The sequence below is a fragment of the Sus scrofa genome, chromosome 9 (genome assembly GCF_054392235.1).
Source record: "Sus scrofa isolate SSC_HxYL_T2T_F1_AM1 chromosome 9, Sscrofa_HxYL_maternal_Yorkshire_Landrace_v2.0, whole genome shotgun sequence".
NCBI classification, from domain to species: domain Eukaryota; kingdom Metazoa; phylum Chordata; class Mammalia; order Artiodactyla; family Suidae; genus Sus; species Sus scrofa.
The window spans coordinates 102,286,652-102,301,515 of NC_139391.1; the positions used below are offsets into that span (position 1 = coordinate 102,286,652).

Here is a 14,864-nt window from a genome sequence, read left to right on the forward strand (position 1 = left end):
TAGCTCTGTGAGGATGTGGATTCAATCCTTGGCCTTGCTCACTTGGTTCAGTTGGTGAAAGATTGGCATTGCCACAAGTTGCAGCATAGGTCATAGATGCAGCTGGGATCTGGTACTGCTGTGGCTGTGGCGGGCAGCTGTAGCTCTAATTCAACACCTAGCCTGGGAACTTCCATTTGCTGCAGAAGCAGCCCTAAAGAAATTTTTTTAAATTTAAAAAGAGATATAATACAAACTGACAAAAGAAAATTGAAATGAATCAAATGAATCTAAAGTTATATTTGTGATTTTATAAATTCAGAGAATGCCACTAATATCCTCACCTTTTTTGAACTAATAGTTTTACAGTTTGTTTACTTGGTTTAAATGGGAAATCATTTAAAACTATGTGCATGTAACTTAAGATTTTACTTTTATTAATAGCATTACTCACTGATTCTCCCAAAGATTTGCCAAGGTGTCAATCCAGGCTCTTCTATGTGTACAGATCCTCTGATTAGTCCAGTTTTTGTATAACCCATAGTTTGTTATTTATGATTTCTAGCTTTGCTTGATTTTCTCTTACAGTATGAACCTTTAATCAAACTCGTGGTAATATTTATCTCAGATTCATGATGCTATCTTGATTGTCAATATTTAGATCCTGTTTTTGAAACATTAGATATTCTAAGGAGTAATTTTTACATAATCATTTAGTTTCTCCTATCCATAAGGCTATAGCTATGTTCTATGCCACCAGGCTAGAATGATAAATGTTCATTCTTTTTTATGTCCAAAGAACTGACTGGAAAGTTATCAGTCCAAATGAATATCCACAAGGACTCATTTTGTTCAGACCAGTATATAACAGTATATTTTCTGGTTTTATTGTGTGTGTGTGTGTGTGTGTGTGTGTGTGTGTGTGTGTGTGTATGGGTTTTTGTCTATAGTTATGTGTTTCATTCATACATGATATGCTTAGGGAACACAGCCTCAAGCTGTAATAGATGATCAGAAAGTTTCAAAGCACTGGATTGATTGAAACACAACTCTGATTTTTATGCCTGAGATGTGAAGTACACTAGAATAATACCAGTTGCTTAATCCCTGGAGTGTGGTGGCTTTTTTAATTTTAAAAATTATATTCATGAATGTGGGTTATTAAGAATTTGTTTATTGAAGGGAATAAAGTTAACCTCCCACAGTTTGAAGTTAATTCTCTCCTAAGGAAAAATTATACATATATATATAAATAGATAGATAAGTAGATAAAGTATATTTGTGTTTATATTATTTAATTTCATCATTTGTGCTGTGAATTCCAGGTAGGCATAGGAATTGATTTGCTCTCTTGTAGGTATTATCTTTGTGCATTTCTAAATGTAAAGGTATACAGACTGAGCCTTTATGGTTCAAAATTATCTTCTAGCTGATTTAAAACATGAATGACGATTGACAATAGAATTCTTAGATTGTGCTTTTTACCACTCCACATTACAGCGTGATTGTTCATTAACAGTTTGACTGTGTCTAGTATTTTTTCTAAATTTGGTCATTTTTCCTACAATAACCTTTTCAGACTCATGGTCTGACATGTTAACACTTTTATTGTACTCAAAGACATGAACTCTGTGTTGATTTTGGGGAGAGCAAGAGAATTTTCTAATTTCCTCCAGTTTTATTCTCAAAACTTATGCATTTAAAGCGTATTTGTCAATGATGTAGGTCTTTTGATGCTCATAAGCCAAGTGGTATTCTGAAAGTACTCACTTACATAGCTATCATTAAATGGAGGAGAAAAAAATGTCACCAGTATACTTCCTGAATCACTACTCTGCTTATTTATTGGAAGATTTTGATTGAACATCTTTTTGAAAAATCTTTCTGAACAAGGTCATTTACCTTGTTAAATAATGTGAGAGAGTTTTATGTTTCAGAATACTGAGAAATAGCTGTAATTTTCATTGAAAAATCATTAGGCTGTATTCAATAAATTAACTTTAAAACTCTCCTAATATTAGCTTGTGTGTCATCACTAAAATAAAAAATGCATTTAGAGAGAGTTATATTAACTAAAATTTCCTGAATCAATCTTTCAGTTTTACAACATTCTCTAATAGTTTTGTGAAAGAACTCTGGCAATCAGGTTCTTGAGGGTTTTCATCTTTCAAAATCTTAAAATTCATTTGGCAGGGATATTTAGTAAACATTCTTAAACAGGTACTGGACAGAAGATGATCTTTTACTACCTATTAATCTTCTTTTTAATGCCTAAGGGCAGTCTTTGTTCTGTTGAGAAAAAGAAGACAAAAAATCTGGGGGATTAAATTACAAATCTAATGAAGTTTCTTGAGTGCCAGTTCTTGCTATTTGCTTCAAGATTAAAATGTTAACAGTTTTAGACCAACAGTATCAGAGCTGTGAAATCCTGAGCAATATGAGGGTTTGAAATAGTGTATAAAATTTTCTCATTTTGGTCTTTAATGTTGTTATTTTTGTTTGAACTGATTTGAGCATCTAAAAGTACACTCAAATATATGGATTTTGAATATATATTTAACTTGCCAATTCCCTTTTAAATTGCTATCATTAGGAGTTCCCTGGTGGCTTGGTGGGTTAAGGACCTGGTGTTGTCATTGCTGTGGCTGTGGTTATTCTTGTGGTATGGGTTTGATCCCTGGCCCAGGAACTTCACATGCACTGGGCACAGCAAAAAAAAAAAAAAAAAAAAAACACGCAAAAACTCTATCCTTAGATGCTATAAATCTTATTTATTAAATATCAATACAAAGTTCCATATAATTAATGTCTTAATAGCCTCAAAAAAACTAGATGCTTCCTCTGTAATAAACTTTCTTTTCTCTAGGCTATTTTACTTCCATGTCATAATACTTTTAAGAAGTTTCGAACTCAGAGCATGTTTTAAAAGTAACACTCTCTTTCAAAATAACTCTTTACATATTCTTCTCAGCTCAGGGTTCTAACCATCTCCAAATTTGGGGAGTCAGTAATACAGTTGTCAATATCTCCTATAAAGACCAGTTCCTGTTCTTTGTGTTCCGTACAATTTGTGTCTGTATCTCTCATGTCCCTTAACTCTGAGTTTTCTTTCTTCTGAGTACTCAGCACTCAACACAAGTGCCAAATAAAACAACATTCAAGCAACATCTTTAAAAATGAATGATCAAAAGAATTAATTTTTAAGAATTCCCTTATGGCAGTTCTTGAAAGGATCTGGTGTTGTCACTGCAGCAGCTTGGGTCACTGCTGTGGCACAGATCCGATCCCTGGCCAGAGAACTTCCGCATGCCTCAGGCACAGCCAGAAAAACAAAAGAGCTCCTTTTTAGTTACAAAAGTTGGTACTTATTAAAATATTTGTCCTGGAGTCCTGTTGTATCTCAGCAATAACAAACCCGACTAGAATCCATGAGGATGCAGGTTCAATCCCTGGCCTCGCTCAGTGGGTAAACGATCCAGCGTTGCTGTGAGCTGTGGTGTAGGACACAGACACGGCTTGGTTCCCACATTGCAGTGGCTGTGGCATAGCCTGGAACCTACAGCTCCAATTCGACCCCTAGCCTGGGAACTTCCATATGCAGCAGGTGCGGTCCTCAAAAAATTTTTTTTCAAAAGATATTACTCCATACAGTGTTGTGTGAAGCAAATAAAATATTACATGTAGTCATACTCTACGGTTTGTAAGGGGGAAAATGTACACCTAAAGCAGCAGTGATATTCGGTAATATGATTTTTGATTCTCTCTTTGGAAAAGATGCAAAATAGAAATTTTCCCCCCTGCAGACATGTTCTTACAACTCTGAGCTTTTGTGCTCATCAATTTATATAAATTTACCCTTTATTTTCTCTTAGATTTTCTTTGTTTGAATTTAAATTCAGATCTCTGGGGTCCGGGTTGGGGATTGAATTTTTTGTGATCCAAGAGGAACCTCTCCAATCTGGAAAATGCAGCACTCTCTCCCTGTGTAGTGACGTAAGAGAGGGGATTTTTCTCTGTGGAGTCTTCTCCAACCCAGAATCTCCCAATCATTGTATTGGCTCTGTAGTTGAGAAGGGGTAAAGGGCACAAAACGATTGAGTTTTAAATTAGAAGCTAAAATCTGAACTCAGAATAACAGGTACTGCATGGGAGTGTTTGCTGCCTGATACATCTGATTCATTTGCACTTAAAACAGTGAGTGGGGTTTGTTCTCAGTCTGAAAATTTTACTGGAGTAACTCAGTGGTTGAATTTCTCTGTTACATGGTAACCACAGAAAGTCAGGGTTTGATGTCTACTAATTCCTTGGAAGTGAATGTGATTTTTTTCCCAAAACAGTGTATACAAAGACATCCATTACAAATTCTTTATAATAATGATAACCTGTAAACAACTTGAATAACTCTCAAAAGAGGAACACTTAAGTAAGTGTAATCAATAATGGTTAATAACAGATAATATCAGAAAAAGAATGTGTGTGTATATATATATGTATACATGAATGTAATGAATGTATATATAAATGTATGACTCATTTTGCTGTACAGCAGAAATTGACACATTGTAAATTAACTGTAATTTTTTTAAAAGAAAGTGAAAGTGATTTTTCCTTCGTCTGAGCCCCCTCCACAATCCAGAAAATTGCCTTCAAAGATTTGCATTATAAAGTTTCTCATCTGTTGGGATGCCCAGTTCACAACCCACATCTCCTGTTCTGCCTCCCCCGTTGGGAATGGAGCAGGGGAACAGGGATGCTTCTCAGCGCTCATGGTTTGATATGTGCAATTTATCACTTAAATGGGCACTGACCTGTAAGCTTCATTACAAACATTTGAGTGGTGGGAGGAAAAATGTTGAGAATAATAAGGCCAGCGGCCATGTACTCACTGTGCTATTTTGAGTCTTCACATTTTTGCTTATTTGTTTTATTTATTTTAGGAAAGACAGGCACCTATTAATCAGTTAAAGCTTCCTAGTTACCTCTCCTCTCCCAAACCTCTTACTAGCCCAGATTAAACCACCAGACTTAATTTGAGGTTATGTTTTTACTTACTTTTCTTTATAGTTTTATGTATGTATTCACAAACTATATAAAAATTCATATTGCTTGTTTATGAAATTTTACATAAATTATATCTTACTGTACGTGTATTTTTGCCACTTTATTTAATCCCAGAGTTTATGAGATTTGTCTAAAGTGGTACATGTAGTTCCCATTATTTATTTTAACTGTAGGGCAGAATTCTATTATTGCATTTTTCTACTACAGTTTAAACCTTGTCTTTTGAGGTTTATTTTTTATTTAGGTTATTTATGAGTTGTTTTTACTGTTTCAAAGAATGCTATAATGAATTTTTTGGAGTAGTCTCCTTGTGCATGAGTTTCCTCTATTCCTCTATAATACAAGTTAAATTTCTGTGCTATAATGACTATCTTGTTAAATAATGTAGCAAAGTGTGTGGTTTCTTCAACAATAGTTGATTTTCCCAAATTTCTGTCCAAAGTATCATACAATTTTTACATTCATCAGTAGTAAATTAATGTTCATGTTCCTTTATAACCTTGTTCCTCTTTCTCTACATTTTCTTTTTCAAATATAGTATGACATGATATCCCACTGTTTTCTTTGTTTGCCTTACTTTTCAATAATGTTAAATATGATAATATTTCATTAATCTTGTTAGTTCTTGGGTTTTTCTCATCTGTGACTTGCCTGTTCTTTTGCTTATCCTTTAATTGGATTGTTTGTGTATTTTAAATTGAATTTTAGAGAATCTTTATATATTCTGGATATAATCATTTGTCAAGTATGTAGGCTGTAAATACCTTACACCACTTCTCCCAGAATTTAGCTTTATTTAGCATCTTTTTTTTTTTTCAAAAGTTGAAATTTTAACATAGCTTATTTTGGTTCTATTAAGTTTTACAAATGTTCTGTATTGTTTAGGACATTCTCCTTCCCTGAAAATTTAAAATATTAGCCTATATTTTCTTCTAAAAATTGTAAAGTAGTACTCTTTATGTAATATCCTTATAGGTATAGAATTGTTTAATCTATCTGTGGTCAGAGTAGAACTTTTAGTATCTTTCCCCTATCAGTATGGATAATCACTTGCCTGTGCACTGTTCATTACTCCCACTGATCTACACTGCCCCATCTGTCATATATTGATTTTCTTTTTATACATGTGTGGATCTTTCATAAGATCTTTGTTGAATCTACTAGTCTGTTTATCTATCCCTACATAAATGACACATTGTTTTAATTATATCTTTATTTTTAAGTCCTGACATATGGTAGGTAATCTACTGGATTGCTGTTCTTCAAAAACTTGTTGGGACAATTCTTGACCTTTGATCTTGTATAGACATTCTAGAACCAACTTGTCAATTTTAAGGAAAATCTCTGTTAAAATTTCATCATGATTATATTGAAAGTATAGATTAACTTGGAAAAATATGTATATTTTTAAATTGAGTCTTATCTATTTGTTGTAGTGCTAGATCTTTGTTCTGCTTTAATCATTATATTCTGAATCAATATAAAAAGTAAGTTAGGACATTAAAAAAACTTACATAGCAATTATTAAACTTAACAAGTTTGTGTCATTTTATATCAACTTATCAAAATATTATAGCTACAGAAAAGAAAGAATAGAAAATAAACTACTCTTAAATAGTATGTAAATAAATGTAAATAAAGTAAAAGTTTGAGAAATACAATTGGCCAAATCTGATCCTTTATGTGCACATCATTGCTTCTAAGCTTACCACTGGATTTCTTGAACTTATTCCTCAACTTGTTATTTTTCCTCTGGTATTTTGTATCATAAGATTATAATTGTGAAATACATTATCTGCATGATGATTTTCAAATTTCAACAAACTTCCGGGAGTTTCTGTCATGGCTCAGTGGTTAACAAACCCACCTAGCATCCATGAGGATGCGGGTTGGATCCCTGGCCTTGCTCAGTGGGTTAAGGATCCAGCATTGCCACAAGCTGTGGTGTAGGTTGCAGACGCAGCTCGGATCCAGAGTTGTGGCTGTGGCATAGGCCCGCTGCTACAGTTCTGATTGGACCCCTAGCCTAGGAACCTCCATATGCCACAGGTGTGGCCCTAAAGACAATAATAACAATAATAATAAGTTTTTCCAAAGAGAACAGTGAGTCTGTAAGAACTAAACCCCTTTTAGCCATTGAACCCAAAACAATTATTTGTTTATATTGATGATAGGTTTTCCAACTGAAAATTAATTAAAGTATTTTGAAGATAACTTGTATCTTTATTATTGAAAATAAAATCAAATTTTTGGAGAATTTTGGGAAAGTCGTTTAGAACTAACGTGTATAGGGTTAATATCTGAATGTAGTTTTAAGAAACTTCTTCATGATCATTAGGACAGAGACTAGGAGAGCAAAAGCTGAAACCAGTGATATCCAATGTTTGCTTGTGGATTTAACCAGAGCTATACGGAAAATTAGCTTTTCCTAGGAAATGAGTTTCTCTTAGTTCATCCATAAGCTATTCTGTGGCATAAATTCTAATTCATGGGTATTTCCAAAATCTTAATTTCTAGTTTTTTCATTATAGGGGATATTAATCCTGCTAGCTAGCTCTTCCTAAAGATGAACTGACAGCATTTCTGGCAAGAAAATGCTGTTAGATTTATGATTGAGAACCAGTGATTGAAGTGGAGGTGAGGTTAGCTGTTTTTGGTGTGGTAGTTTTGATTTTAGAAGTTGGCCTCTGGATTCTCTGTTATGAGGAAGTCTGTGGTAGAAGAACTAATTCCAATAGCATTACTAGAGAACACGCTCCTGTGTTACTTAAAGGAGAATGTTCCTAGGCAAACAAGTCTCTATTTCTGCTTATGCTCTTTTGGCATATGTTACAGATGGCATGGCAGTCATCAAGGTTGGAGACCAAGAAACACACCACACAGATGAGTGAGCTTCCTTGTTCTTGTTCCAGGGAGATTACCAGGTACGGATTGGTCATTAGCATGAGATTTCCCAAAATTCCTACTGGAGAGTATATCAGGTACACATGGCACCCGGTCACATTTCCTGCTGATACAAAGATTTTCTTATAAATATTTAGGAACCTGTCTTCTGGGAAGAAAAAAATGTAAATTGTGTGTACCTGGATTGGTAGGTTGTAGTGTATTATTTTTAAGATGCAGTGATATTGTACACCTTGTCTGGACCTTAATGATTAGCTGTATTGCAAGGACAAAGAAAGCTATTTCTCTTTTTTATCAATTTATTTTAAAATTCATCAGAGGAGATGTTTGAGTCTTAATATTTCTGATGGGGCCATCAGAAAAACGAAATAATTGCCGTTTTACACTTTTTTTAGTATGTATAATACTCCATATCCTACTTTGATTGCCGTTATCAACAAGAGTGGTATACCTTGAAATATATATGTATGTTCGAATGATACTGCTTTATGGTAAACAATTGTTTCTGTTCGTGAATTTTTGGGTTTGTCTAATCATTATGTCATAATAGGCTACATTTTGTTTTTGTATGAACTTGGAGTGGTTGTTTTGGAAATAAAGAGGCTGAGCTTTCTTTAATAACTATACCAAATCTTCCAACAGCCAGTGCTTTAACACCTTTAATCTGTAAAGAATGTTTTTCAGAGTCAAATACATCAGGATTTAGACTGAGCTATGGTACTTACTGCCTGGATAAGTAGTTTAATTTTTAGTACCTTGGTATTCTCAGTTGGGAAATTGGAATGATAATAGTGGCTGCAAAATTGTTTATCAGATTTAGAAATATATCAGAAATATTTATTATAGTGTTCAGCATAGTGTATTGCACAGTGGTGAAAGTATGACACTTAATTTGGAGATCTTTCATGGTGAGAAAGTGTTAGCTATTTAAGCTTGAACTCCGTGGCCCCTCTATCTGTACATGTGTAGATAATTGACCACAGTCACATCTCAGCTCTGAACTGCAGGGATTTAGAATACTTCTAATGGAAAAAGCATAGACTTGAAGTCAGAAGCCATCTTCATGACTTTAGGCAAGTTGTTTATGTTCTCTGAGTCTCCTTTTATCGCATCTGCACAAGTTGAGATTTCAATTAAGAATTTGCAAGATCTATCTCATGGGGTTAACTGTGAGTATGAAATGAGCTGATGTATTTTTCATGCTTAGTCAGCTGTAAAGAACTAGACTAGCTATAGAAGCTATTTTGTTAAGGATAGACCAAATTATTTTCATAGATGACAGTTAATCCTACCAAGTTTAGGCTTCCTGTAAGGAAGTCTTAATCTGCTAGTTATTTGCTGTCATGGAATATCATTTTAGGTATCAGGCCTGAATAATTTTTTTAATTTAATGTCCAAAGTGATTAAGCCAAGCCTTATGTAATAAATCCCCTCCTAAGTTTAAAAACATAGTTTTGGCTAATATTTTTTAAAAACATTAAGACATCTTAGTTTTTCTTCTTTTCAGCAATATGTTAATCTCACCTGATTAAAGTCTATGGACATACATACAGTGAATATCTGTTTATGTAATTTTCATGGTCTGTTAGTCACTGAAAGCATATCTTGTTAATGGACAGAATTGTGGTGTAGGTGTTAGATGTTAGGTCTCTGGTTCCCAGTGTGTAGACAATTCTTTCTCATTAACTACTTTTGTGTGACTATTCACAAATCACAGAAACTCTCTGAGTCTTTAGCATTCAGTGTAAAGTCTCTTCCATAAGACCCTTCTATAAAGCATACTTATGAGATGCTTTTTCTGTGGAAGAGATGTGGGAGAGAGATTGAAGCCTGAAAAGAATCACATAGTCAAAGGTTTAAAAAGAGGAAGCAAGAGTTCCCATTGTGGCTCAGTGGGTTAAGAACCCAACTAGTATCCATGAGGATGTGGGTTCGATCTCTGACTTCGCTCAGTGAGTTAAAGAATCTGGCATTGCTGTGAGTTGCAGTGTAGGTCACAGACATGGCTCGGATCCCATGTCGCTGAAGCTGTGGCATAGGACTGCAGTTTCAGCTCCCATGCGACCCTAGCCTGGGAACTTCTACATGCCTCAGGTGCAGCCCTGAAAAAATAAAAAATAAAATAGAGGAAGCAAAATGTGTGCCAGAGGAGTTGGATATGTTACTTAAGATAGAATTGCAAGCAACAGAGTTAAGAATGTGAGAATAATTACATGGGACGAAATAAGGAATTTGAGCCGAATGGATAAATCATGACACCTGAGTCTCAGGACTCCTTCCTCACTTGTACATGCCCCTTACAAGGCTCCAGGAAGTTAGAAACATGTATGATGTTTGTGGCATTTGTCATCTTTTTAACATTTGTGATTTGTTGTGATTTCTTTTGCCCTTTTAACAAACGTTCACTTGTATTAATTTTGTATCCATAATTTTCTCTTTTTTTCATAAGATTGCAAAAGCATTAGGCCTTGCAATACTTGAATGCATCCCTGCATGAGATGTTGTTTCTTACTGGGGGAGAACACTGAGCTACTTTCTGCAGAATTGTGTGTAGTAGTATGGGTATGCAGTTGTAATACATAGACAACATTGATTGAGGTGATAAGAAGGGAGTTCAGAGAGAAGGTTGTGAAGGAGTAGAGCTGAGAATATTAGGAATATTGGAAATATTGAAGTATGCAAATAGATGAGAACACATTCAGTAACTGCAGGTATGTGCTAGAATAATGTGGAATGACATAATTCTGCACTGGTTTCAAGGTGCCTACAGCCTAAAAAAACAGTGGACAGAGGATATTCATTGCAGAAGAAAAGTATGACCAGGGTTTGAATGAAGAAAAATATAAAATAAATCTGAAGAACTAGGAGAAAGGTTTCTTTAAGGAAATAAAACCCATTTATTTATTTAACGACTTTTTTTTTGGCAATGTGTATGTTCTTCTAGTTTCAATAAGAGAAATAGAGAAGTGCAGAATACACTGGTTGATTCTGCATGCTTCTGTTAAAACCAGCACTAAGCAGGGCTTACGGACAGGCCTCCTTCTATCCCAAAGAATTCCAAGTAGCTTTCAGGTAATTTCTAAGAACAGATTGTAAGCTTCTGAGGGCAAAGAACTTTCCAGGAACTGAAATAGATCTTTTTAGGCTTTTATCTATTTCATTCATTAGTTTTTAAGTAGTTCATATTTTATTTATTTATAGCGATGAATTACTACTGTATTCCAGATATAGTGATGAGTGCTGAAGCAGAATATTCTGTGGGAATGCAGATTTTCACATCAGCCTTCAACAAATTCAGACCAAAGTTTTGTCATGTAGATATTCTAAGTTACACTGAGAGTGGTAGAAGAAAATAAAATTGCTTTTATTTTCTTTTATGCTGCTTTTCTTTTCCTTTGCTGTAGATCCCCATCTCTGTCAGATATTGTGCTTGAGTTTTCTGATTGCTAGCATGTATATGTGTGTGTGTGTGTGTGTTTGTAGTGTAGTGTAGTGTGTATATACATCAATATATTAATACATGCTCTATAGGGTAATCCCTCTTGGTCCTGCGGGATATAAATGAAAAAAAAAATGGACCATACATTTTAATAGGAAGTAATAAGCCTATTTATAAATATCACAAAATAAGTGGTAATAAGTGCTAAGGGGAAAAATGTAACAAGGAGGGTAGATATGCCATATAAAGGGGCGGGGTTGTAATTTTAGATGGGATAGTTAGGGAAGACCTCACCAGGAAGGCAAAAATTGAGTAAAGCCCCCAAGAAGAAGGAATGAGCCAGGAGTTATTGGTATTAGAGGAAGAAGAATGAAAAGGGGTAAGGCCAGAGCAAGACCCTGTCTGATGTGTGCTAGGAGACCAGCGTGTCTGGATCTGAGTGAGCGTGTAAGAGAGAGGAGAGCAGGACTTTCAGTCAGAGAAGTTATGGAGGCAACAGAGTAAAAAATTTAACAGAGGTAGAATCTTGTAGGTCACTTTACAGCATTCAGCTTCTGTTTAGGTGAGATGAGAGGTCACCAGAGCTGACACAAGCTGAATGATATTTAAATAAAATCATCATTCTGATGGCTCTAAGGGGAACAGTTTGAAGAAGTAAAAAGGTCAAAAGAAGGAGAGCAGTTAGGCAGCTCTAGAAATAATTCAGGCCTGAGATGTGGCTGCTCAGATCAAAGTGGGAATAGGGTATATGGAGATAAATGATGTTATATCATGTGTCTATAAATACTAATACAACGTGCATATTAAGTTTCAGCTCAATGAACATGGCCTCAATATGTTTATTCATTTGTTCCCATATGTAGTATTCAAATTTAGTAGAACAAAACAAAAGGCACCCCACCATTTTTTAAAAAAACTGAAATTCCCTTCATGATATAACAAACCTATTTTTTTCCAGCTGCACCTGCAGCACATGGAGGTTTCCAGCCTAGGGAGTCTTATGCCACAGCCACAGCAACACTGGATCTGAGCCACATCTATGACCTAAGCCATGGCTTGCAGCAATGCTGGATCCTTAACCCACTGAGGGAATTCAGGGGTTAAACCCACATCCTCACAGACACTACGTTGGGTTCTTAACACACTGAACTATAAATATCTTTTATACCTATCATTTGCAATTTGCATCTCACCAAGAGCTACCATTTTTACTTTTTATGATGAAAAATCACTCTGTCATACCTCTTTATATAGAAAAATTATGTGTCTTGTTAGTATCATCTTAAGTATTTGGGAGGCACAAAAATGAATAAAATTTCAATATTTTATAGTGCTTAGACAGTTTGCATTATTGAATTGTGAAACAATGGATGTAAATATTACATTGATGTGAATAACTGACTCTCAGCAGTCCCATTTTTTCCTCATGATAGTATTTTCTAAAAATCATGTTAAGTGTAAAAATGCACAATTGCTTTTTGTTTTTTTGGTTTTTTTTGTTTTGTTTTGTTTTTTTCCTATTTTTTTTCCCCTCTGTACAGCATGGGGATCAAGTTATTCTTACATGTATACATTATTTTCCCCCACCCTTTGTTCTGTTGCAATATGAGTATCTAGACATAGTTTTCAATGCTACTCAGCAGAATCTCCTTGTAAATCTATTCCAAGTTGTATCTGATAACCGTAAGCTCCCGATCTCTCCCACTCCCTCCCTCTCCCGTCCGGCAGCCACAAGTCTATTCTCTAAGTCCATGATTTTCTTTTCTGAGGAGATGTTCATTTGTGCTGGATATTAGATTCCAGTTATAAGTGGTATCATATGGTATTTGTCTTTGTCTTTCTGGCTCATTTCACTCAGTATGAGAGTCTCTAGTTCCATCCATGTTGCTGCAAATGGCATTATGTCATTCTTTTTTGTGGCTGAGTAGTATTCCATTGTGTATATATACCACCTCTTCTGAATCCAATCATCTGTCGATGGACCTTTGGGTTGTTTCCATGTCCTGGCTATTGTGAATCGTGCTGCAGTGAACATGTGGGTGCATGTGTCTCTTTTAATTAGAGTTTTGTCTGGATATATGCCCAAGAGTGGGATTGCAGGGTCATATGGAAGTTCTATGTATAGATTTCTAAGGTCTCTCCAAACTGTTCTCCATAGTGGCTCTACCAGTTTTCATTCCCACCAACAGTGCAGGAGGGTTCCCTTTTCCCCACACCCCCTCCAGCACTTGTTATTTGCGGACTTATTAATGATGGCCATTCTGACTGGTGTGAGGTGGTATCATGGTTGTTTTGATTTGCATTTCTCTTATAATCAGCGATGTTGAGCATTTTTTCATGTGTTTTCTGGCCATCTGTATATCTTCCTTGGAGAACAGCCTATTCAGGTCTTTTGCCTGTTTTTCCATTGATTGATTGGATTTTTTGCTGTTGAGTTGTATAAATTGCTTATATATTCTAGAGATTAAGCCCTTGTCTGTTGTCCGTTGCATCATTTGAAACTATTTTCTCCCATTCTGTAAGTTGTCTTTTTGATCAGTTGCTTTTTGAATTCCTATCTTCTTAATCTCCTGGTTTCCAGTTCTCTGCCTTCATTCATTCATTCAACAAACATATGTACTATGGATATAGAAATTCACAGGACTGCCAGCCATAGAGACAGTTACACCTGTGAATAATTTAAAATATAATGTGTTGGAGTTCCATTGTGGCTCAGTGGAAATGAACCCAACTAGTATCCATGAGGATGAGGGTTTGATCCCTGGCCTTGCTCAGTGGGTTAAGGAACCACCATTGCCGTGAGCTATGGTGTATGTTGCAGACACGCCTTGGATCTGGTGTTGCTGTGGCTGTGGCGTAGGCTGGCAGCTGCAGCTACGATTTGACCCATGGCCTGGGAACCTCCATGGGCTGCATCTGCGGCCCTAAAAAAAGAAAATAAATAAATAATTAATTAAAATACAGCGTGGTGAGTGTAACAATAGAAGTATGTACAAGAGAAGATGGGAAAGAGTTGATATTAACCTTCAACCTGCAGAATAATATTAAAATGACCGATTATAGTAAACCTTCCCTCTCATTATATATTATCTAATGAATTAATCTTGAATTCACCATGACCTACCGGGCCTTTTATAACTTAATGCCATCCTGTTCAAACTCATCTTCACCTAGCCCCACTCCCATTGCATAGCTAAAGATTGGAGTCACAGTCTGATTTACCTTCTGTGAGCATCTGTCCATGATATGCCTACTTTTTTGTAGGAGAAATCATGGCAGAAGTTGTAACTGATGGATGGCTGTGACCCAGAATCTAGTCCTCCCTTTGGCACACACTCACTAAATATTTGTGGACTTGATGTGGTTGGTTTTATCATAATTAGGTGAATTTTTTATATTGATTATACAGATCTATCTCAGATGTTAGCTACAAAAATAGACAGAATTTTATAATTCTATATTGTTTGTGTTTTAGAGATGA

At 35.4% G+C, this 14,864-nt stretch overlaps 1 protein-coding gene across 17 annotated transcripts in view; it reads left to right on the plus strand.

Annotated features, from left to right (window-relative positions):
- PCLO (piccolo presynaptic cytomatrix protein) overlaps window positions 1–14,864 on the plus strand; it is a 397,307-nt gene that overhangs the window by 281,919 nt on the left and 100,524 nt on the right. For 2 of the 17 annotated variants that reach the window (XR_014816013.1, XM_084977305.1), the window contains exon 12: window positions 7,876–7,964. The exons of the other annotated variants lie outside the window; for them this stretch is intronic. Coding sequence is in view for 1 of the 2 variants with exons in the window: in XM_084977305.1 (XP_084833431.1) it covers window positions 7,876–7,931 (56 nt within the window). In the remaining variant the exon portion in view is untranslated. The remainder of the gene's footprint in view (window positions 1–7,875; window positions 7,965–14,864) is intronic. 17 annotated transcript variants of the gene reach the window in all.